At 36.2% G+C, this 24,884-nt stretch overlaps 1 protein-coding gene and 1 long non-coding RNA gene across 2 annotated transcripts; both read left to right on the forward strand.

Annotated features, from left to right (window-relative positions):
• Nucleotides 1-462: 462 nt before the first annotated feature.
• On the forward strand, nt 463-1,266 carry LOC112480297. Its single transcript, XR_003046545.1, has 3 exons — nt 463-538; nt 769-862; nt 1,178-1,266. It is a non-coding gene; the product is annotated as an uncharacterized LOC112480297 (long non-coding RNA).
• A 4,122-nt stretch (nt 1,267-5,388) lies between these two features.
• ARCN1 (archain 1) lies at nt 5,389-24,884 on the forward strand. The gene is made up of 10 exons (XM_006912570.3): nt 5,389-5,545; nt 13,031-13,294; nt 13,782-13,961; nt 14,099-14,304; nt 14,981-15,145; nt 16,715-16,880; nt 18,221-18,368; nt 18,662-18,770; nt 21,258-21,462; nt 22,906-24,884. Exons 1-10 carry the CDS (start codon nt 5,543-5,545, stop codon nt 22,993-22,995), a joined length of 1,536 nt encoding a protein of 511 aa, XP_006912632.1. The 5' UTR covers nt 5,389-5,542; the 3' UTR covers nt 22,996-24,884.

Consider the following 24,884-nt stretch of genomic DNA (forward strand, 5'->3'; position numbering starts at 1 on the left):
GAAAAGTTAAAAAAAACAAAAAACAAAAAAAAAAAAACATGAACCCCTGGAAGACTGTGAACATTTGCTATTACAATCATGAATCCATCCTGATCCTTTTTCTAAGAACCATTTTTCGGCTTTCCTCTTCATTTCTCTCTTACCTCTGTGTCTTGGGGTTGGAGTATAAATACTTGCAATTTCTTCGGGATCGTTAACCTCTAGACGCTCATCGTATGTCTGGTTTTCAATAATCTTGGTCTAAGCAAAAGGACATAACATTACATAGCTCATATCATAAAACATTAAGCACTCTGTGGAGAGGTGCGATTCCAAACCAGCATTGGTCCTCTTCCTCACCCAAGACACCAGTGTTACACAAAAACTTCTCCCCATTCAAATTTCCCTTTAAGGCTTCTTGGCTCGAGGTCAAGCAGTCGAGTCATTCTGCTGCAGCTCTCATTTAGGAATTGCTGACAGGCAGGCTGGCTGAGGAGGGAAGGGAATCGTGGAGGTAAACAACAGCCAACTTCTGAACCAACTCCCCAAAGCTGTTAAGGTACACGCGCGCCGGCAGAACAGTATTCGTCTGTAGATGGCGTCTCTCTCCTTAGGTTCCATCGGTTTTCCCAAGGCTGTCGGAGTTTCTCAGGGGAGACGTAAAGGTTCTAGAAAGAGTTCTATCTCTGGGGTTACCACGTTTATGGAAGAGAGGGTAAACTCTTCTCAGTCAAATCCAATAATCCCGAAAGTATCACCCCTATCTCCACCTCCACCCCTGTCTTGCAGGTCGGATCCCCCTTAAGTCTCTTGGGGAGTAAAAAAAGAAAAGAAAAGGAAGTGGAAGCGTGAAGGAAGGGGAGAAGAAACAGTTGTCAGAGAGGTAAGAAGAGATTGGAGGGATGGAAAGGAGGGAAGGGGAGTCCTCTTAAATTCCTCTTGGGAGGCAGAAAGGAAGTTCTCTTTCCGCTAGGGTGAGTACGAATTACCCGTAGCCCCTCTGAATCCGTCTCTTCTGTATGGAATAAACCCCAGCCTAGGGCTGGGGTCTCACTCCAATCTCAGTTAGAGATTCTACTTGGAGTAACCGACCTGTTTTCAGTTGCTAGGTAAAAATAAATAAGATTTTTAAATCGCGAGACTTCCTTTCACTCTCGTGAGACTTTCTCCACTCATTCGCGCGTTACGTCTCTTCCAGGGGATGATCCAAGGAGGAGCAAGAGCGGCTCGCGGGGAAAAGCCTGTCTAGGCGATCAGGACGCCACTTTGTCTATGGTTTCAGCAAATGTCTTGGACATAATAACTTAACCTCTCTAAGTCTCAGTATTCCCACCACTAAATGAGTTCAGTAGTATTTCTCACTCAGGACTGTTGTAAGGATCAAATGAAAAAACCTTAGCTGGAAGTAACTGACCCAGCTCCTGGCAAATTATAGTCCCATATATATGTCTGAATCAGTGCCCGTAAGATAAGAGCAATAAAAATATTCTGAACAATTAACCAGAAGTATTCCAAAAGCATAACCAGGGGTAAGATATTAACTGGCATGATTTCTAAATCAAATAAATGCCAATTAAACGGAGGCAAAGCCGGCTGATGAATTTTGATTCGTATAGTTAGCCATTCTTTCTGGAAATTCTGTGTGTATTTTGCCCTGTTGAACAAGTACCATTATCATGCAGTTCCTCCTAAACCAGTCTAATCAATATAATTAGGCAATATCTCTAATGAATAGTCCTACAACACTTTGTATGTCTTTTTTAGCATTTATATTGCATTATAATCCCTCCCCTCCCCGATGTCCCATTTCAGGGGACATAAGTATACTAAGAATTATTCGTTATTTATGTGAGATTCCAATGTAACCTGCTGTCTTATTTTTACCTGAAAAAAAAAAAACTTAGCTTCTTTAGGCCAAGATCTTTGTCTAATTAATTTTTAAGATCTTCATAGCGTCAGTGCGTTGCCTAAATTAAGTGCTTTAAAAATGCTCATTTGGGTAGATGAATGAGCAAATGAAAGGAACAAATATTTCAAAACTATAGACATAGTTAATTTGGGGAGTCAGAGAGAAAGAAACAAATAAAAGAATTTTGGAAATTTGACCTTGAACACCTGCCAGAGGAAAGCGGGAAAGTGGCTTCAAAAAGGAAAATGAGAGATACCTCTTCTGAGACTCTTGGTTAAAAATGGAATTCCACAACATTAAAAAAGAAACTTTAGCCATCTGTTATTGCTAATAACAATGGATATGTATTGTTGATAGCTGGCAAGATTAAAAACATGCTGAGTCAAAAACCTGGGTGTCTAGACATAATACATACACACACACACACACACACACACACACAGATCTCCAAAATATTGAGAGTCAGTCAGATACTTGTTCATAGCAGCATATTCACAACAGCCAAAGGTAGAAATTCTGAAGTATCTATCAACAGACGAATGGATAAATAAAATGTGGTTATATATACAGTGGAATATTATTCAGCCATGAAAAGGAAGAATGAACCTTGAAAACATTATACTAAGTAAAATAGGCCAGATACAAAACAGCAAATATTGTATGATTCCACTTATACAATACCTAGAATAGGTAAATTCACAGAGACAAAGTAGAATAGACTAGACTAGACTAGACTAGACCTTATGCAGGAGCACTTAGGTTATATAGTTTACTGTATTATCTACCACCACAACCTTAGGAGATAGGTGTTACTGGCAATTTACGGATAAGATAATTGAGGCTTAGGAGAATTACAGTAACTTGCCTGAAGTCACTCAGCTTGTAAGTGCTGAATATTGGAGTCAAACGTAGGTCAGTCTAAATCCCAAGTCTCTGCTTTTAACCATTATGACATACTGCCTCTAAGGCAGTCATCAAAAAGCATGCTTGATAATAGACTAGAATAGAATGAAATAGAATAGAATATGGGCTGGGGGTTTGAAGGGAATGAGGAGTTATTTAATGGGTGCAATTTCTGTTCAGGAGGATGAAAAAGTTCTGGAAATAGTAGAGATAGTTACACAATAGGGGTACTTTTTTAATGCAATTTAATCAGCTAATGCCATGTTTCCAAAGAATCAGCATCAGCTAGTCTTTGAGAACTTTGGTGGTCCACACTGAAGGCCCCTGGAAGCTGCCACAATAAAGCAGTAATTCCAGGCATGATTTTTATATTTTTTCAATTAGGAATTTGTTCATCTTTTTAAAAATACATGTAGTTTTTATAACAAAAAAAAAAAACAATATGACTTTATTTAATGCACTGAATTGTACACTTAAAAAGTAAATTGTTTGTTAAATATATCTACCACAACAAACCAATCTGGACATTATCCTTGATTCCTAACTCAATAGCCATATCCAACTCATTAGCAAGTCTTAGTGATTCTTCTCTCTAGCCTCAACTTCCTCACCATATCCAAGCCACTATTACCTCAGCTCAGCCACTGCAAGTCCTTGCAACTGGTTTCCTACTTTCACCTTTGGATCTTTCAATTCACTCCACATATAACAGCAGCACAGCCTTTAAAGCTCTGCTTGTTATGACATGCAAAGTTTTAAAATATGGAAGCTTTGTAATGATTCTACTAAAAAGCCACTGGAAATAAATTTGAAGTGAGTAGGAGTGAGAATTCTATAGAGCAGTGCTTATGGGTGCAGGTTCTGAAGTTGAGCAGCCTTTGTTCTAATCCTAGCTTTGCTACTTTCTAGCCTTGAGACCTGAGGTAGAAAGTTTTCCTCTTTGTACTTTGGTTTCCCCACCAGTAAAGTAAAGATGATAATGGTTCCTATCTCAGAGAATTCTTGTGAGGAACATTAAAGAATACACAAGAAATATAGGCAGGCAGGTGTATCATAATGAGAAAAGCTGGGTTCGAATCCTGGCTCTATCCCTTACTGGCTGTGTGAATCTGGGCAAGTACTTAACTTCTTTGATCCTCAACGTTCCTATCTGGATTGTAGTAAGGGATTAAAGATAACGTGTAAAGTGCCTGACATAAAATAATCACTCACTAAAAGTTTGCTGTTTATCCATTATTGCAGCAGTGGAAGAATACTTATAGTTAAGCCCATGAATGAGATAAAATGATATAGGGAAGAACTGCTGATTCATGTATGCCCTAAGTCTGACATTTGGCATGGAAGAAATACCTATAGAATTACAAGACTGGATTTGATTCTTGTTTCCATTATATACTGGCCTAGAACTTTGGGTAAATTTTTTAAACTTGTCATAATTTTCTTCACCTACAAAATAAACACAAACACAGCAACTGCCCCAATTCCTGTACACATTTTTAAAAAGACATAATTCGCAAGCCATAAAAATTCACCTGTTCAAAGCGAACAATTCAGCAGTTTTTAAGTTTGTTCATAGAGTTGTGTAGCCACCACGTCTATATGATTCCAGAATATTTTCATCACTCTGAAAAACAAACATCACTTCCCATTCTTCTCCTCTCCCACCTCCTTACAGCCCTATAATCTATCTGTATGGATTTGCATATTTTAGGCATTTTGTATGAATGGAATCATGTAAGATGTGGTCTTTTGTGACTAGCCTCTTTCACTTAACATAATATTTTCAAGGTTCATCCATGATAATGTATCAGGACTTTATCCTTTTTCTTTTTTATAACTGAGTAATACTCCATTGTATAGATGCACCACATTTTGTTATCCATTCAGACATTCAGATTGTTTCTACTTTTTGGCTATTAAAATAATGCTTTTATGAACATTAGTGTACACTTTTTTGTGTGAACATGTTTTTAATTTTCCTGAGTATATACCAGTGAGTGGAATTGTTGGATCATAGGCAACTTTAACTTATTGAGGAATTACCAAACTATTTTCCCAAGTTATTTTCCTAAGTAGCTGCACTATTTTACATTCCTACCAGCAGTGTATGAGGGTTCTAATTTCCCCAGAAATTCTCCAGCTCTGGTTACCTGTCTTATTGATAACAGAAGTGGTATCTAGTGATTTTGATTTACATTTCTCTAAGGACTAAGGATGTTGAGCATCTTATATATGCTTATTAGTCATTTGTATATTCTCTGGAGAAACGTCTATTTTGCTCATTTTAAAATTGGATTGTCTATTATTGAGTCGTAAGACTTCTTTATATATTCTGGATATTAGTTCCTTATGCACACAGGATTATTTCGTATATTAAATGATATAGTGGCTGTGGGAGCTTTATAAACTGCAAGAGGTGTCATAAATTAAAGGAGGGCGCTGACAAAATGTGAAGGGACAGAGCACGGAATTCCGCAGCTAGAGGGAAGCCGCATGCCTGCTGATCCAAGCCTCCTTCCAATCCTTGCATGCACAATTTCACCACTCCACGGGGCCCCGCCCTCCGCCCTTTGACCCGCGTAGTTTCCGGTTGGAGACGTGGCTCAGGGCCGCCATCTTGGCCAGAGGCAAAGCGGCAGCGGCTCCTGTCAGGGGGGCAGCAGGTCCAGAGCTCCTGGTACTTCCCTTTCCCTGACCCCACCCTAGCCCCAGTGGAGCCGAGCGCGGGTGCGCCCCACTACTGCCCTCGCCATGGTAAGATCCGAGCCGAACTCCCGGGTTCGGCTTCGCTGGTCCGTTCTCCCGGCCGGTGGGCCTGGTGTTGGGGCCAGAGAAATACCTCCCCGAGGGCCTGGAGCCCGGCGCTTCCCTCGGGGCTGGGAGAACATCCTGTGCCCGACCTCTCGGGAGATCCAAGGGGCCTGACTCCAGTTCCTCTGTCGTCGCGCCCACACCCTTTCCCCTTATCCGCCAACGGGCACCCTCCTCTGCTGAGACCCAGGCCCCGGAACGGGTCGTGTTTTTGCTCTGAGAGAACCTCGTAGTGGTGTCACTTGGACCCCACGCTGATGTCCTCGACGCAGAAGTCCAGCTTGTTTATGGGCGCCTAGGCTCAGCAGGCTGGACTTCTCTCCTAGGGTTCTTACCTCTCTGTTATCAGCTTGCTTCCCATCCCCAGTTCGGTAGGCCATTAATGTTCGATATCCAAATCCATTGGCGTTCAGGACTTCTTTTGTTTGTTTTAAAGGAAGTATAGAACAGGAAGGAGTAACTTCTAACACTAATTTGTAGGCCCTAGTGTCCCTGAACTTACTTGTGTCTCTTTGAGTATACGCAGTGTATAGAGCATTGAGAAAATGAGTTGTAAAGAACACAGGCTTTCTGTCTTCGAGAAACTTACGGTTCCGGTGAAGTAAAATATGTATGTGGCGTATGATAATAAGAAGGGATTATCCTCTGGGACCTGTTAACTTGCTTTTAGATCTATTTGTATTCTCATCTGTTGTAGATTTGGGAAAAATTAATGTAGATTAGGATGGGACAAAACAGTGCTTACTCCACTACATCTTGCTTTATCACCACCGTTTGTGGATATTTGTGAAGTAGGAGAAATTCTTTGGTTCTAAACGAGCAAATAATTTATTTTTTAGTGCACTTTGCTTTTCAGTCTTTTGAAGGAAGTTTTTTTTCTCTTTTTTTATCCACTTTTTGTTAGTAGATTAATTATTTGATTTAAAGCATCTTCCTACACTCTTGAGAGATGACAGTGTAATCTGGTGTTGATCATATTAAGTTCTGTTGACAAAACTTTTACACGAGAACTTGCATAGTGGGAGATTTATGCTTGGGCTTTTTAAACACCGAAAGGTTCCCCGCCGCCCCACCCCCTCCCCCAGCTTCAGGTATATAAACTGTATCAAGCAGGTTTGTCTCATAAAACTTTAATGTTGGAGAGAAAATTTCCAAAAACCACTTTTTTTCAGTTTTACTAGGAGTTTTAGTATTTGGATAGTGATTTTTAAACTTCTTTCACTTTTACATCCTGGTTGTATTTTTAGTGCATTTTAGAACATATTATAATTTTAATAGCAAAATTATATAACTCAAATATGGATAATCTTTACAAAAAGATGTGAAAAGTCTTGGAGCTTAGTACAGTAAGTCCTCAATGCCATCAATAGGGTCTGTGACTTAAAGCAAAATGACATAAAGAAACCAGTTTTACCTAAGCTAATTAATTGATGTAAACAACAGTTCTCATGGTATCTCATCAACCTTATAGTGACATGATCTTGAGTGAAACGATGTTATTGAGGACTTGATATATTTTTAATTCATTGATAACCGAGGGTTGGTAAAGTTCCAGGTGTTGAGTGATAAACATAAAATACAAATTTTTGCATGTTATTTGGACACGTATAAATATACAGTTGTGTCATGTTTAAATATGCAAATATTTCTGAATTACTTGGGACTTGGCATGATCCAGATACAGATTTGTGTATTCTGGAGAACCCCTTAAATACATTCTGCTCTCGTGTTTAAGACATTAAGTATTCTGTGTAATGCGTTTGGGTCCTATTCTTTTACAAAGATATCCCTGGACATTAAAAATGTCCAAATAGGGTGACATTTTGTAAGATTTTTGGATCTAAAAGTTGTTTCAAAACTTCTGAAAGTTGATTTTTTTCTCAACATTTTATTTTAAAATTTCAAACATCTAGAAAAGTTGAAAGAACACCCATATAACCGCCAGCTAGATTCTATAATTAACTTTTCACTATATTTGTTTTATCACATGTTTAATCATTCATCCATTCCTCTATACATCTTTTTTTAATGCACTTCAGAGTAAGTTGCAGATATCAGTCCATAAATGTTGATTTATGAAAAATAAATTTCCCGTGGCTTTTGTTACTGAAGTTAGTACAAAAAAACCTACTCTTCGAAGTCCTAGTAGGGAAATAAATGAACAAATGGCTTATGATGACTTTGTTTCTTAACAGTCAAGTATTATAGTCAGTTTTTTTCTTAACTTCCATTTGAATAAGCTTGATATATCTTTTTGATTGTTGTTCGAGAGGATAGCAAAGAATGAAAATTATTTTCTTGAGTTTCCATTGATTTGCCATCTATTCTCCAAATAGGAAGTTGACTGCAGAAACTGAGACTAATGTCCTTTTAGTTTTATTCTGTACAAGCTTTTGTCTTAGAGCAGGAACTTGTGATGAGCTTAAAACTCTCACTGAGTAACTTCAAGTTTTAGGTTTTGTATATAGTCTGGATTTTATTTTAATCTTCCTTCTGATTTTATCTGTAATTCATGCAAACAAGAAAGACAAAATGGTCTTCTATGCCAGGTGTAGAAACTAGCTTAATATCATGAATTATAAAGGAGAAAGTGATTACTTAATCCTGGAAGTGAGAAATACTGAAGCACTTAGGGGTTGGAGGATGCCCTTGACTTTTTTCTTGAGGAAATTGTACATATTTATACTGAATATGTTATTCTTGGACCTCTATCATGGATGGGAATGAAAGGATGATAGGCAGCTCTCTATCTCACACACATATTTTAATTTACACACATGATTTGTTTTGGTTAGGCATTTCACCTTCTAGATGCTTAATATTAATGTAAAATGTAGTTCCAAAATAGTTACTACTGGAGCAGTGGGTGTAAAATGGAGGTAGTATACATTTTCAGGTGCTGTAAAGTTTTCAAATGCTTAGACTTATAGAATCTTAAAGATGCAAAGGCACTTTAGATTTCATATAAACTAACCTCTAATTTCTGGATATATTAAGAAGCAGTTAAGTGACTTATTCAGGGTTATATAATTAGTGGCAGAGGAAGAACAGAAACCTAATCTTCAGGTTTCTTTTACTTGTGGAACTTTCTGATCCATGTAGTTAAATCTGGGTAGGAGAGAGTCGTTATTTAATTCAAAAACAAAGAACAGTATACTCAAATCATTGTAAGTCCTATTAGCGAAAAGTTGTTTGACAAAGCTCAACTTAATGGATTTTTCTTTCTTTCTTTCTTTTTTAAACAGTCCTGGGGAGATCATCTAACTCCTGGGCCCTAGGTGGTTATATCGGTAAAACAATCAAAGGCTCCTGAAAGTTCCTTATAAGTGTAAATGTTCTTTTCTAAAAATATAAACAATAAATAAATAAAACAACTTCATGAGAATCATACGCATTTAGTCTTCCCCAAAGAAAATCAAATCAAATTACAGGAGGAAAAATTAACTTTTAGTGTGTACTATGTATATTTTTATAGTGTGTACTATATTTTAATAATTGTTTAACATCAGTAAACATTGATGTGAAAAGTTTTATTCTTTAAAGCATTGAAGAAAATGAATATTATTTAGAATAGATTATATTTATCTTGTTTAGAGGTAACCATACATGCCAGCCATGTTAATAACTGTGTGTTCATTAACATGAATAACAGTGAATTGAAACCTGTGTTACCTTCGCAGACCCAATGATTGTGTTGTGTGGTGTCTTGAGTGTTTCAAACCTTAAAAGTCATACTTAGTGTGGGGCGCTTTGGTACTACCGAATTAAAGCCTTGTTTTGCTTGTATCTGGGTAATGGAATAAATTATTAGAGTCTGAGTTTTCCTGCTTGGGACCTACTGTTTCTTCATCTTTACGTATTTGCATCCCTGGATCCATCACAGCTCAATTTAAATACTGTTTCTTCCATCAAGTCATCCCTGATCTTACCAGCTACGAGTAATCTCTTCTCTGAATTCCCATAGCACATTACTTAACACTTACCTAGTATTATAGTTATTTATGTTTGTGTCTTACCCCTATTAGGCTTTTTTTTTCACTGAGGTATAACTGACACATAATATTAGTTTCAGGTGTACAATATAATGATTCAATATATATATTGGAAAATGATAATAAATTATAAGATTTAGTTATATATATATATGTTTTATATCAAAGTTCTAGAAAACTGGTGAACCTAGTGATGATGATGATAAGAATTTGGATGTTGTTTCATGAATATAAGAATGGAAAGCAATTTTTCAATTAAAAATTTAGTTTTTTGTTGTTTAACACTTTTCGAATCCATATATAATATTAATACTTTTCGAAATTTTGTCTCAAGTCATAAAAGTCATTTGTATAACATTAGGATGGTTGATTTTAAAAAAGATATATATAACTGACATTCAGCACATAAAATGTGACTTTTGATCCTTGGGATAATTAATATATTGAATGACCCTTTATTATTACATGCAAAAGTAGCACAGTTTGACATTGAGGATAGTGTCTACTCCACACAACTCATTTAGATATTCAACATAAAGAAATTGAGAGATTGCCTTTAATATGCAAGACCTAGCAGGATTTGAATCTGTACAACTCTTTCTAAGGTAAGTATTCCTTATTTAAAAAATATTTTTAATCGATATTATATCACACTTTAAAAATAATCAATAATTCTTAATATCATTAACTATTCACTGTTCAGATTTTCCCAGCTGTCTTAAAATGTTTTTTATAATTGTTTGAATCAGAATTCAAGTAAGATTATACATTGTAATTGGTTGACATTATATTATCTCTTAATCTATGGGCTTGCCCCCTCCATTCCTTTTTTAAAATTTAGCCTTTTAAAATATACAATTTAGTAACTTTTTTAGTATATTCACAAAGTTGTGCAACCATTACCACTATCTAGACTTACAACATTTTCATAACCCCAAAAGAAACCCCATACTCGTTAGTAACCACTCCCTTCTTCCCCTCTCTGCCTTCTGTCTCTATGAATGTGCCTATTCTGGATATTTCATATAAATAGAATCATATAAGATGTAAGGTTTCTTTCACTTAGCATAATATTTTCAACTTTCATGTTGTAGCATGTCCTTTACTTTTTATGGCTGAATAATATTCCATTTTAAGGCTATATCACATTTTCTTTATCTATTAATCAGTTGATGGACATTTGGGTTTTCACTTATTAGCTATTATGAATAAGGCTGCTATGAACATTCATGTGCAAGTTTTTATGCGGCAGAGCTTTCTGAGGGCTAATTTGGGGGCAAAAAAAATTATCATATGTGGCATATAAACCTTTAGTGAACCAGTACAGAGACTTAGCTGCTTGTCATTGGTAAGCTGAAACAGCAACTACATTTTTCTTTGTCTTTTTTATTTTTTTTTTTTTTGGCCAGAAATATGTACATGGTTGAAATGTGAACCCCTTACATAATAAAAATTAATGTGAAATCAAATTTCTTAAGTACATTTGGTTTTAGTCTTCTAAACAGATACTCTTGCCTGGTGATAATTTTGGGTCAGTTTCTTCTCTTTAGGGATTAGGTATTACCTTGTCCTTATTTGAAGAAATCTTTTTTTTTTTTCCTCACACCATTAATTTAAAGTTAAAAACATGGAATCATCGCAATGTACATTTTAAATGTCTTAGAATTTTATGTCAGTTATACCTTAATAGAACTGAATTAAAGAAATAAAATTCTACAGCTAACAAAAAAAAAGTTAAAGACATGGAATGAAGGATATCTTTTGAGAGATAAGGATCATAACTATTTTGCATTTTTCTTTTTCCGGAATCTTTTACTACCCTCAGTAAATCTTCTTGCTTGCCTCATACCTAGGTGATGACAAAAACCTCCCAAGTAGTTGGTGATGGTAAAGATACATATCTTAAGTATAAAACTAGTTTTTAAAGATTATAAATATTTGGGGGAAAGTGACTTTTTGGACTTTTAAGCTAGCTTACTTGCCATTCTTAATCAACTGGTAACTTTTATGCTTTATACTTTTCTGTATGTCTAAAATACTTTCTGATCTTTTTTAAAGGAACTAATTTACAAAACTAAATTCTCCCTAAGCGTATTTACTTATGATTTAGGACTATTCTATTTTTAGCTGTTTTTAATTCTGTACAACATAAATAATTCTAAGCTGGGATAATTAAAGTAAGTTTCAATGTAGAGTGGATAGAATCAGAAACACAAACAGAATTGTATTGCTCCCTTAAATCTACTTCTTTCTCAGCTTGCAGTTGTTGCTTGGGAAGTAGAGCAATTGATAGCATTATCTCTTAAGAGTTCACATGAGAAAATCTGTCCCGTGTTCACTGGAGGTAAATCAGTGGGTAAAATGAAAATCTGTTCAGCAGAGGGAAATTATTTGTGCAAGATACAGATCAAACACTTTTCCAATGTAAGTTGTTTTTACCTAGCTGTTTGGAAATAAACATGATGGTAATTATCTCCCAAATACCCTAATTACTCTAATTCTTGACGGACAAGAACATTGTGTTCTCCTTTGATTATTATAAAACTATATTGATATATTGAAACTATAAGAATATCTGAATTAACTAACTAGTTTTTCTTCAGGCTGCTTATTTGTGTAGGACAGATTTCTGTAAAGCTGAGAAGCCTGACCAGTAGAATATTTCAGTGGTTGTATCCTAGCATTGAGGCTTCATCTAAAAGGCATAGTGTTTTTGTTACTTATATTTGTGAATTCTTGGGTTCCTTCACTGAAAAGATTGTTAAGACTGTACATAATTTTCTTACTCCCCTACTAATGGCATTTGTGGTCTTCTCATAAATGAAATGCCAGACTCTGAAAAAAAGCCGTTGGTCTTGATCGTTGCCCAGTGTCAAAATCTTTGTGAAACACTGAGTCATTAGTTTTTCATTTTACAAATTGTTTACATATCTGGATAGTGTGGGATGGGAAAGTTAATCAAAGAACAGGAGATACATTTAAACTCACTAGATTGGTTCCATGTTCTAGGTAAATATGAAAGCAAAGGTCAGGGTCTTCTTACAAACCTTTAATCTTCTGATAAGACCTCTGTTTTAGCTGTAGAAATTTCTGTTTTTCGAAAAAGTTTATTCTTTATCAGCCTGTCAATGCAGAGAGCAACCTAGTTCTGAGTTACATCAATAATATATATGTAGACTTGGAAAAAACATCTATTTACTAACTTTTTCTTTAGATAATTTATTGAAAAATAGGAATAAATGCCTTCATTTTCCTCTAGTTTTATCTTATGAATTACATACTATAAAAGAAAAATGAAGTAGAGTTTAAAAGTCATTCTAATAGTCATGTCACTGAATAACTGAGTATGTCATTCAGTGGAAGATCTGAGAATGTTGAGAAAACAGATGTGAAGAAATAATTGATTAGTACTTATTTATACATATGTTCCTGGCAGGTGCTGTTGGCAGCAGCGGTCTGCACAAAAGCAGGAAAGGCTATTGTTTCTCGACAGTTTGTGGAGATGACCCGAACTCGGATTGAGGGTTTGTTAGCAGCTTTTCCAAAGCTCATGAATACTGGAAAGCAGCATACATTTGTTGAAACAGAGAGTGTAAGATACGTCTACCAGCCTATGGAGAAACTGTACATGGTACTGATCACTACCAAAAACAGCAACATCTTAGAAGATCTAGAGACCCTAAGGCTCTTCTCAAGAGTGGTAAGACTCCTTCTGTAATAGGTTAAAGTTTGTTTGCTTTAAAATTTCTGTGTGAAACTATTTTTACTTAAAGCAGCTGATGCTTATCAGTTTGCATGTTCCATGTTCTCCCCACCGCCATCCCCACCCCAGCAGCTTATTGCCACAGCTCTTTATTCATTCAGCAAACATTTACTGGATGTCCTCTTAGGTCGTAAGTATCTCAGAAGAGAATATTGGAACTGCCCTTTTGTTTCCTAGTTCTTAAGCAGTTACATTAATCTGCTTTTGTGGTTCTGACACTTGTTTGGCTGAATTATTATATAATACACTTTAGATAAGACTTACTGATATAGACATACACACAAGGTAAAGTCTTGCTTAAAATAGTGTAGAAGGAGCTAAGAAAGGAATTTGGGTTTATAGAAATTTGTGTTCTTTAAAGGATAAGACTTGAAAAACATTAACTGCTGATAAATCTTTTTTTTCCATTGCTGTTCATGATTAGATCCCTGAATATTGCCGAGCCTTAGAGGAGAATGAAATATCTGAGCACTGTTTTGATTTGATTTTCGCTTTTGATGAAATTGTCGCTCTGGGATACCGGGAGAATGTTAATCTGGCACAGATCAGAACCTTCACAGAAATGGATTCTCATGAGGAGAAGGTGTTCAGAGCAGTAAGAGAGGTAAATAATTTCCTCTCTGGGACTGCCAATTTGTATGTCTTTCTTTTAGTTTTCACTGTCTGATTTTCCTGTTTTTTTTTTTTTTTCTGGTATAGACTATACTCAAAGCCACATTCATATATGTTTTTTTTTAATAGACTCAAGAACGCGAAGCCAAGGCTGAGATGCGGCGTAAAGCAAAGGAATTACAACAAGCCCGAAGAGATGCAGAGAGACAGGGCAAAAAAGCACCAGGATTTGGGGGATTTGGAAGTTCCACAGTCTCTGGGGGCAGCACAGCTGCCATGATCACAGAGACCATCATTGAAACTGATAAACCCAAAGTGGCACCTGCACCAACCAGGTATAATTCAGCGTATCACCAGTAGCCCTAGAATGGCAGATGAAGGCTGTATGTGTATATCTTTGGAGTGATAACTGATTTTTAGGCAAGTTGTAGATAATGAATTACTTGATGAAGTAAAATGTAATATTGAATTTGGCTCCTTAATATGGGGATAAAAGAGAAATCTGAATGTGGTATTTTTGTGTGTGTATAAAAGAGTTCTTTTATAAATTATACCATGACCTCAACTTCCTATGAGAGTTACCTTATTTTAGGTGTGAAGAGGATGTTTAACTGTTCAAGGAACTTGGATTTTTAATCTTGGTGTTCATGAATGAATTTCAGGGAGAATTTATGACTACCTGAAATTATATGTAAATGTTTGTAGACAGGTATATTTATCCAGATGGAAGATACAAAGTTGTCATCAGATCACGCATGCTTATAAAAGTATACCTTTGGTCTTTGGGTACTTGAAGCTTACATGTTAATAGTGACCCAACTGCCAGTTTGAGCAAGGAATAGTCTAGTCGTCCACCAAATGCTAAGGCATTTGGGTTTTTCCCTTGAGGTCTTCACAATCCTCTTAAAGAACAGCTTCAGAGAAAGCTTCAGTAATGTGGGGTTATTAATTAATGTGTGGGGTTCTTTTTTAATCATGTGTATATTTTTTCTTACTGTGTATTCTGCTTAGGCCTTCAGGCCCAAGCAAAGCTTTGAAACTTGGAGCCAAAGGAAAGGAAGTCGATAACTTTGTGGACAAATTGAAATCTGAAGGTGAAACTATCATGTCCTCCAATATGGGCAAGCGTACTTCTGAAGCAACCAAAGTGCATGCTCCACTCATTAACATGGAAAGGTAAGTAGTGACCTTTTCAGTAAGAAGAGACGACACATAATGTTATTTCACTGCACCATAAATCCTTTTTATGTCTTTTAATTTTTCCAGATTTAAAAGACAGAGTATATTCTAGGCTATTAACATGAAGTCCTTTTTTTACTTTAACTATGATTAGGCGAGAAGTTCTCAGCCATCTATTTTCAATGAGATTTAAAACTTAATCTTTTATCAGCTCTGCTGACTAAATTTAAAATAACTTGTCTTTATGTCTATTGTGTGCCTTGACTCTTAAAATGGACTTGAATTAGAGAGCTAGAGCTGGCATGTCTTTTTCTAGTTAAACTTTTAAGGAGAACCAGTCTTTAACAGAAAATTGACATATTATCTTTTGCCTTTTAAGTATTTGAACCCAGTATAGAATATTCTGATTCGTCTCTGATCTCAGGACTGTGATGCTAATTGGTAACATTTTTCAGTGGTAGTTATCAAGTTCACATATTCTTGATTCACATTTCTTGTCTTGAAGCCCCTATCTTCTTCTGTTGCTGATGGTTTTGAGGGCAAATGAAAGATGGATCTAAGAGGATACCTCTATCAAGTATACATAAAAGGAGTATTTTGTATGTTCTGTTCTGTATGAGTGAACAAGGTTACATTGGGATAAATTTCTTAGATGACTAAAGCTCTTGTGCTATTCCTAATGGTTGGCTTTGACTGAAACAGAGGCTTGACACTATTTTTTAAAAATACTAGAGACCATCACATTAGAGAGAGCTTGAGACTCTTTTTTTTTTTAATTTATTGATCAATTTTATTTTTTTAATTAATTTGTTTTTATGGTGACTTTGGTTAATGAAATCCAGTAAGTTTCAGCTGTACACTTTAACAGTAAGGCATATATATATTTACACTGTGTGTTCACCTCCCGTAGTTAGATTTCTTTGTCACCACACATTTGACCCCCTTCACCCTGTCTACCTTCCCCCTTCCCTCTGATCACCACTAGTCTATTTGTCCTGTTCATTTTTTTTGCTTTTAGGTTTATATCCCCCATATAAGTGGTATCATGTGATTTTCAACTTTTTCTGTCTAGCTTATTTCGCTTAGCATGATTATCTTGAGGTCCATCCATGTTGTTGCAAATGGCAGTATTTCATCTCTTCTTATGTGTTGTATATGTACCACGTTGTATGTTTGTACCACAGCTTCTTTATCCAATCATCTATCATAGGACACTTCGGTTGCTTCCATGTTGAGACTCTTTTCTAAAAAAAAACTCTTGTGAAGCAAGAGTTCACAAGAGCAAATGCACGTTTATGTGTTTAAGCACTCCCCTAGTTGCTATCCAATTTTGCTATTACAAACAGTTCTTCAGTGAATAACTTACTCCATTGTTTGCATGGGTGAGAATTTATCTATAGGATGAAAGGAATTGCAGAATCAAAGGATGGTATAATGCTTTAAATTTGATGCATATAGCAGGAGCACCTTAAAATAAGTTGTGGATGGCTAGTCATTATTAAACCCTAAAGAAGGGGAGTTCTGGTTTCTACCTTTCTGAACAAATTTATTACTTTTTCTCTACAGTGTGCACATGAAGATTGAGGAAAAAATCACACTAACCTGTGGACGAGATGGTGGTTTACAGAATATGGAGTTGCATGGAATGATCATGCTTAGGATCTCAGATGATAAATTTGGCCGAATTCGTCTTCATGTGGAAAATGAAGATAAGAAAGGGGTGCAGCTACAGGTGTGTAAAGACTTTTGATAAGGGAGTATTAAGACTTGTTTGTCTACCTAGCATAGTCTTTCCCAACTATACTTCCTTATGTGAACCACAGAACACAGAAAATTATTAAAGTTGTATATCTAGTGCTATTCTAGATGCATAGGAAAGAAGTTAATTTATTACATGGATACAGTGGATGTCTTGAGGTGATAAGTCTCTTTCCCCAATTGAGAGTAATTGATAGCAGCTATGTTAAAATGGTCTTTTAATATTGGAATTGAAGGAAAGATCATTTGGAAATCTAATAAATTATTCCATACTCACTAACAAAGGTGCAAAGAGATGCTTATCTGTTATTGTTAATGCAAAGAGTAAAATAACTCATTTAGGATATTGCTTGAAATACAGTTTTTACAAAACAGTTTTTAAACTTAATAGGGAGGTATTTTATTAAAACAGGTTATGATACCAAATTTACTCATTCTGCTACTGTATAAGCTATCAGTGCTTGTTTTGTTAGCTGAAGGGCAATATCTAATGGTATATTTGAAAAATGCATAAAATACTTACAAAATAAATATGTATGTCCCACCTGCCTGGATATGTATGAGAGGTTCTTTATATTATTACAGTTCTTGTTACATTTTATTTCGATGATTGATTTTATATCTCTTGTCACAAGAACAAAGCCCTTTCAAGGAAAATTGTGTTTTTGTTTACTCCAACTTTCCCCCCATAATCAGTACAAAGTTGCCCTTAGGAAGCAGTGCTTATATTATTTGACAGCAGCTTTGCTAACTCTTAAAGTTTATGTATGTTACTATCCAAAAGTTACATCTTTTCCTTTTTTCCTCCTAATATATAACTTCTTTTTAAGAGATTAGTCCATTTTACTTGGCCTGAGTTTGAACAACTTTAGCACTCTGGGCAGAATTGCAACTAAACTTTCCACAGAGCTTTTCCCTCCTGCCTCTTCAGTGTAAGACCAGGACTACCATCTGACCCTAGTCTTCTGCTTGGCAAGCTTGTCCCCGACCATAATGCTGCTGCTCCCTGTGAAGTATTTTTGGAAAGAACTTGGTTAAAGGTCTTTAACTTCTTCAATTACAAAATTAACTCATTCAGTTATGAACAAAATGGCTTAGAGTTGAAATCACTTTTTTTTTTTTTACTATTTTTTAAATGTCTTGAGTATTAAAAGTCTTTAAAGAAGGGAAATCTTTCTTCAAAATAAAAAAGAATTGGAATTTTGTAGGTACCTTGATTGAGATGTTTTGATTATGGGCCTTAGAAGACTAGAGGGAATTTATTTCCTGTCTTGTCATGTCAGCCTTAGAAGTTTTCTTTCTCTTTCATTTCAGACCCATCCAAATGTGGATAAAAAACTTTTCACTGCAGAATCTCTAATTGGCCTGAAGAATCCAGAGAAGTCATTTCCAGTCAACAGTGACGTAGGGGTGCTAAAGTGGAGACTACAAACCACAGAGGAATCTTTTATTCCACTGACAAGTAAGTGGCTCTGGCCTGTCCCACTAAGCTAGTCTGCATTGAGAACTAGAAATAGACCTGGCTTAAACCCTCTTCATTGTCATAGCAAAATTCTTCTTGACAAAATGAGCTCCTACTGCATTTTGTGTATTTTAATCATTAGTTTTAATTTTTAATAGCTTTAATGTTGAAACTGTTGTTTTTAATAGTTTACATTAGTATGTTTAAGGCCCACAGCTGTCAGCTTTGATTTGCCATCTTAACTTTACTCTTTTTCTAATTTTCTAGTATGCTTGCTTTGCTTTTCTCCTCAGTTAATTGCTGGCCCTCAGAGAGTGGAAATGGCTGTGATGTCAACATAGAATACGAGCTACAAGAAGATAATTTAGAACTGAATGATGTGGTTATTACCATCCCACTCCCGTAAGTGGTGTTCCCCACATAATCATTTTTTCTGTATTGGGTTTATAGAATTAGTCTTTTGGAACTTGTTTTGGAAGCAGCACTTAGCTGGTTATCTATTCTAAGATATTCGCATCTTTAAAGGCCATTTGTGAAAGAAGCCAGATACAAAAGGCTAAATTACTATGTGATTCCACTTGTATGACATTCTGAAAAGGTAACACTTTTAGAACAAAAATCTGGAAGAAGACATTTGACTATAGAAGGGCACAAGGGAACTTTTGGGGAAAACGGAAATGTTCTGTGACTTTGATTGTGACAGTACTTACATGATTGCATACATTTGTCAAAATGCATTGAGCTGTACACTTTAAAAGGAGTGAAGTTTACTGACTTTAAAACCGAACCAGCCAGTTGTAGTTCTAGAGCGATTTTCAGATGTTGGTCCTTAGTTTGTTCATGTAGTAATGAAGATTTCCAGAAGGAGGAGCCACTTCTCAAACTTTCTGTTTTGTTTTGCATCTGTTAAAGAAATTGATTCTGTCAGACTGGAGTTTCTTTTTCATTTTGCTATCAAAACTTTCAGCTAAAGATGAGAGTATGTTTTCAAGGGAACTATGGATTCTTGCTGAAACACGATATCTACATTACTTTCAGTAAATGTATTGAGGTATGATTAACATGCAATACACTACACGTATTTAAATTGTACAGTTTGGATGGGAGACCACCTAGAAAGACCAGGTGCTATAGGTATAAAAAATAAAAAAATAAAGGATCGTAAGCTGACAAGGTCCTTACAATCTGTGAGGTCAACCAAGGGTTGCCTCGCCTTTAAATTGTACAGTTTGCTTTGACATGTATATACCTCTAAAACCATAACCACAGTTAAGATAACAAAAATGTCCATCACCCCCAGAAGTTTAGGTCAAATAACTTTTTGTTGTATGTTAAATGGCCTACTTTCTCAGATCCTCTGGAAATGCTCTACCTTAAGGTTATCTCCTCACTAGCATTTCCAGTGAGTGTGTACTATTATTACTTTACCAGTGAATCCCAGCTCCTCTCTTCTGCCTCTCAGCACCCCACCCCAACTCATGAACACCTAGTTAAGTATATTCTTAGTATATCTTTATTATTATATTGCTTAGTTATTGTTGCAGAGAAAATGGTACTAATTTATAGTTTTGTTCTCTTTTTGATTATTCAGGCCTTCACATGGGCAGATCTGGTTTTAGTCATTTCCGTTTTTAAAAATATACTTTATTACCAGTATCTCCTTTAATGGGGTAACCAGTTTATTCTTCACAGCTCGGTTATTGTTTCAGAACAGTAGATGACTGCTTTGAACCATTGTAGGTCTTGGGCATTGATAACAGGTATAGGTTTTATTTTGTCAAGATTTATTTTTTTAGACTATTTTTAGTATGCCACAATTTTTAGGCCTTTCCATCTACCCTATAATTGTGGTTTTGGTGGCTTCCTGTGTCTTAGTTCAATTTTGCAGTAGTCTCCAGAAGAGACCCTTCGGCAACATTTTACCCTATTGTCTAGAACTGATCATATTAGTAATCAGAATCAGAATTGGAACAGAGCAAAGAGAAGAACATATATACACTAGGACCATAAAATTGATAGGGAAGAGTTAGTTGCGTTATAACACCCTTAAAAGTTTTCTTTGTCTCCATTATTTACCCTGCCCCTAATATAAGCATTGAATGTCACTGGCAAGTTAAACAATGATAAATTTAGAATATGTAGGAGTAGGTAACACTGCCTGTCAGCCATGTGTGGGGACGCAAAGTACATTCTAACTAGTTCTTTAGCAGATTACGGACAACTGTGTCTGTGTGTCTTTCTTCCATCGTGTTCACATTTTGTCAGGGAGTAATTGTGCTTTCACTTATCAAACATAAGTCCACTTCCTGGATTGTTAGTCAAATCCACTGGCATCAACTACAGTAAGTTTTGAAACATTCTTAAATCTTTTGAAAACATCCTCTCAAAGGCCTAAATTTACTCCAGTCTGAATAACCACATAATGGTGTTTAAAGTTTCCCCCCTCCCACACACACACACTATTATCAACTTGCTTTTTCCCCCACTGTCACCTATAAAGAGAGAGCTACGTTATATTAAAATTCCTTCTTGACATAGCAACAAACCAGTGGTGCAGGATTTTTAGAAATATATCCCACTTCACACATTTGTCAGTCTCAGTCCCCTCCTAGCTCCAGATCTAGTCCACATGTTGGAGCAGCCCATGGGCATATCTGCCAGTTAACATATGGTTGTTTATATATCTGTGTTTACAAAGGAAATGAATAAGACCTTTAGCCAAGGTGCTAGGATTTTGATCCTTAAAGTTATTAGGGAGCTTAATTTTTTCTTAGACTGTATAAAAGTGGGCAGAACTTGAGGAGCATAATCATACTTGGGGCTGGTTTTCCTTGGCAGAGTTCTTCCAGTTCTGTACAACTAACTTGACATGGATATTTCTCATGACAGATCTGGTGTTGGAGCACCAGTGATTGGTGAGATCGATGGCGAGTATCGACATGACAGTCGGCGAAATACTTTGGAGTGGTGCCTGCCAGTGATCGATGCCAAAAATAAGAGTGGCAGCCTCGAGTTCAGCATTGCTGGGCAGCCCAATGATTTCTTTCCTGTTCAAGTCTCCTTCATCTCCAAAAAAAATTACTGTAACATACAGGTACTTCATTTTAATAGAGAGCCTATATGGGGAAAGCATTAAGACAGATGCCAGATAGGCAGCATGGCTTCATGGTCAGAACAAAAAAAAAAACCAAAAGGTAGTGTCCCCTCCCATTTGCATTGCCTACTTGTTGTATGATCTTGGTCAAATTTCTTACCTTCTTTACCTTAGTTTTCATCTTTAGATCAGACAAAGTAAAGACATTGAGTATGAATTTGTATAAAAGTACTTAAAGATTGTGCAAGATTTATATCTCTTAGTAGCCTGTTTTTTTAATAATCTCATATATTTTAAAATCCATATGCCAAAACACTGAACACATGGTTTTGTAATGCCTTTTGTAATGTCGCTTGGTTTGAACCTAAGGAATGAAAGGAAGTGTTTTATTTGAAAGATAAAATTACTGTCCCAAAAAACTGATTCTAATACAGATGAATACCATTTGGGGATTATTTATGTCACAGCTCCCCTTCATTAATACAGATAATCATGAGACAAATCTATCGTAAAGCAATAGAAATTTGTGAACTGTTCTTTAAGGTCATTATTTTAACTTATTCTTTCTCCACTTTGTGAAATTGCATTACAAGGACCCAGTTTATATTGTTGTCTTCTTCTCTGACTCATTGATTTGCTTATTACTCTGGCACTGTCTTATCCTCCCAGATGGTTTCTGTCTCTCCTGTAAGCACTTGGGAAGTTATAATTTCCTCAGTTGGATGATTCCAAAGAGCAGTGTGTTCTTGTATCCCATTTCCCCCTCCCTCCCCTCTCAGTTATTGGCATAACCCCATCAGTATTGAGAGCACATTGTTGAACCCAAGACATGGGATAGAAATGAGTACATTTTCCTGTTTGAGACTATTCAAGGAGTAGGACAGTATAATTGCTCTATCAAAACCTCATTAGAAAATATGAATTAATGGTTCAAGTATTGGTGTTGGTACCATTACAGGTACCATTGTTACAGGTAATTCATTAGACTTTTTTATTATTAAAAAGACAAGATCTCATTAGAAGGACCCAGCCATATCTAGAAAATAAGTATGATAGAGCAGCTTATTTAGACTTTGATTGCAAATCAAACAAATAACGTTGATAAGTTAAAATATTGCATTTTGGGTCAAAATGTTAATTGATCATCCTGGTAGAATGTCCGTGAACTTCATTGGTTTTATAGGGCAGGGCCTGGGCAGTGGCCACTCATTTGGACTTTTTACTTAATACCACTCTACATCTCATCCCAACAGTTTTCTATGTAGAAAGCTGGTTAATTATGGGGAAGAGTGATGCTGTAAGCTATAATAATGAATTGAACTTTTTTTTAGCATTTCTGAGTTTTTTAATACTGCTTTTAGGAATTTTGATCTGTCATGCAGTGAAAATTTAGTCAACACCTCAGAGATTCGTTTTGCTTTACCTTACTCTTTGTTTTCCTAGGTAACCAAAGTGACCCAAGTAGATGGGAACAGCCCTGTAAGGTTTTCCACAGAGACCACTTTCCTAGTGGATAAGTATGAAATCCTGTAATACCAAGACCAGGGAACCGAAAAGGAAAACTTCCAAATTAATAAAGAAGAAGCCACAGTGGCTGAAGAGTTTTCCAAATCTACAAGCCATTGGAGACCTTTTATTTCTGATATAATGCACGATTCTCGGCGCTCAAGGACCCTCAACTCACCCTCAGTGTTTCAGTGTCACAGAGACATTCTTTGGCAAAGAAATGACACAAACATAAAGGGAAAGGTTCCTGATTTCTTTGGCAGATTTTACTGGCCAGCAGGAAAGCAAGCTCTCTAGAGAATGATGCCCCCAGTTAAACACCTTCTCTGGCTTCACCTACGGTGTTCCTTTATTTTAATCCCTAAATATAGTTATATTTTATACTTTGTTTTTTTAAAGTTTTCTCTGCAGAAGATATTAATCTTTCGTACTACTTTTCTTTACCTTTAGTTTTTTTTCTTTCTTTACATTTAATCAAGCACTGGGATCATTTCTATATAAGCGGTGTATTTGTTTGGTATTCTAGAACAAATTGATCTAATCCATTCTTGATTTTCTTTTTTGGACTATACAGGTGAACTGCTTAAGTTCTATTGGGTCTAGGAGTTGAAAGATAAGGATGTCTCATGTCCTTTTCCTATATCCATTCATCTCTTCCGTCCTTTGCCAGGTTGTTTTTCTTTCAGGCCTGCTCCTCCATTTTTGAACAATACTATGAATCCCACTTGTGTCAATATCAAAGACAGCTGAGAAATAGCTTTCAAATGGCACAGCCCCCACTTAAAGATATCTGGAAGGAGAATGATTATGTCCAGTTAGGGATTTCTCATTCACAAGTAATCATGTCTGCTGCTGGTGCTACCAGGCTTCTAGTTCTTCACATTTGGGGTACTTCAGCTAAAACATAATAGCTCACAGTCTGTAATCCATTCACATTCCTCTGATTCACCACCTCCTTCTTTCTGGCTATTGTTTATGTCACCAGTCTTTTTTTTTTTTTCCTAGCAGAGACGAGGTTATGATTTTGGAGGCTATAGGTTCAGTGAGTTGTTGTGCCAATCCTATTGGCCCTATGCTATTAGAGAGACTCCATTTCCACCACCAAGTTTTTAGCATTTCAAGAGGCAGATAATTACATCGGGATGTGTTAGATTGCTGCTATGTACTCCCATTTCTTTCTAGCCTGCCTAGCATTTTTTCACCAGCCTGTCTATCTCTGTTTCTGAAATCCTTCCTTTTCCTCCCCTAAGGCTTTTCTATTGAGTGTCATCGTGTAGTGATTGTTTCTTAGCCCCATCTCCGTTACTTTTTCAGTGGAGAAGAATATATCAGCCAGCCCAGCATTGGCTTTTAACCCAGTATTGCCTTGGTGAGGTAGGCGGAGTTGCTGCCAGGCTGCAGCCACAAGGCAGGAGGAAGAGGTGGATGACTGTAGATGAATTCTGCACTTCAGTGCGAGTACCACTCACACTCTGAACAACATTGGCCTTCCCCATGAAGAGTGTGCTGTACTTGAAGCAAAGCAGTCACACACAAATGGCCATGGATAGAATTGTTTGCCAAAGAAATTTCTGGCCTTTCCTTTTCCCTTAACTGCATCAGGGAAAAACCTTTATCTCTAGCTTGGTTTCCACATGAGGTTTTTTGAGGAAGGGAACTGGGACAAGAAATCTGTCATGTAGTTAAATAGACAAGAAATCTTATTAATTCAGTTTTGTTTGAGAGTTGCTTGTCCATATGATTTTTTAAAAGTCAAGTCTAGTTTCACAAAAACTTTTTTTTCTGAAATTACTTTTGGGGTAATATTTAAAATGAGAGACGTTTTGTAACCCTGTAAAATACATAGGGAATATAACATTCCACTGTACACAAAGAAGTCAAATTCTTTAATCAAATAAAGAGTATTATAAAATGAA

The sequence above is a fragment of the Pteropus alecto genome, unplaced genomic scaffold (assembly GCF_000325575.1).
Source record: "Pteropus alecto unplaced genomic scaffold, ASM32557v1 scaffold215, whole genome shotgun sequence".
In the NCBI taxonomy this organism is placed as follows: domain Eukaryota; kingdom Metazoa; phylum Chordata; class Mammalia; order Chiroptera; family Pteropodidae; genus Pteropus; species Pteropus alecto.

Coding starts and splice junctions, on each gene's coding strand:
- ARCN1 (XM_006912570.3), top strand. Junction 15,146..16,714: donor CCACTCATTAACATGGAAAG/GTAAGTAGTGAC, acceptor TTTTCTCTACAG/TGTGCACATGAAGATTGAGG. Junction 16,881..18,220: donor AGAAAGGGGTGCAGCTACAG/GTGTGTAAAGAC, acceptor CTTTCATTTCAG/ACCCATCCAAATGTGGATAA.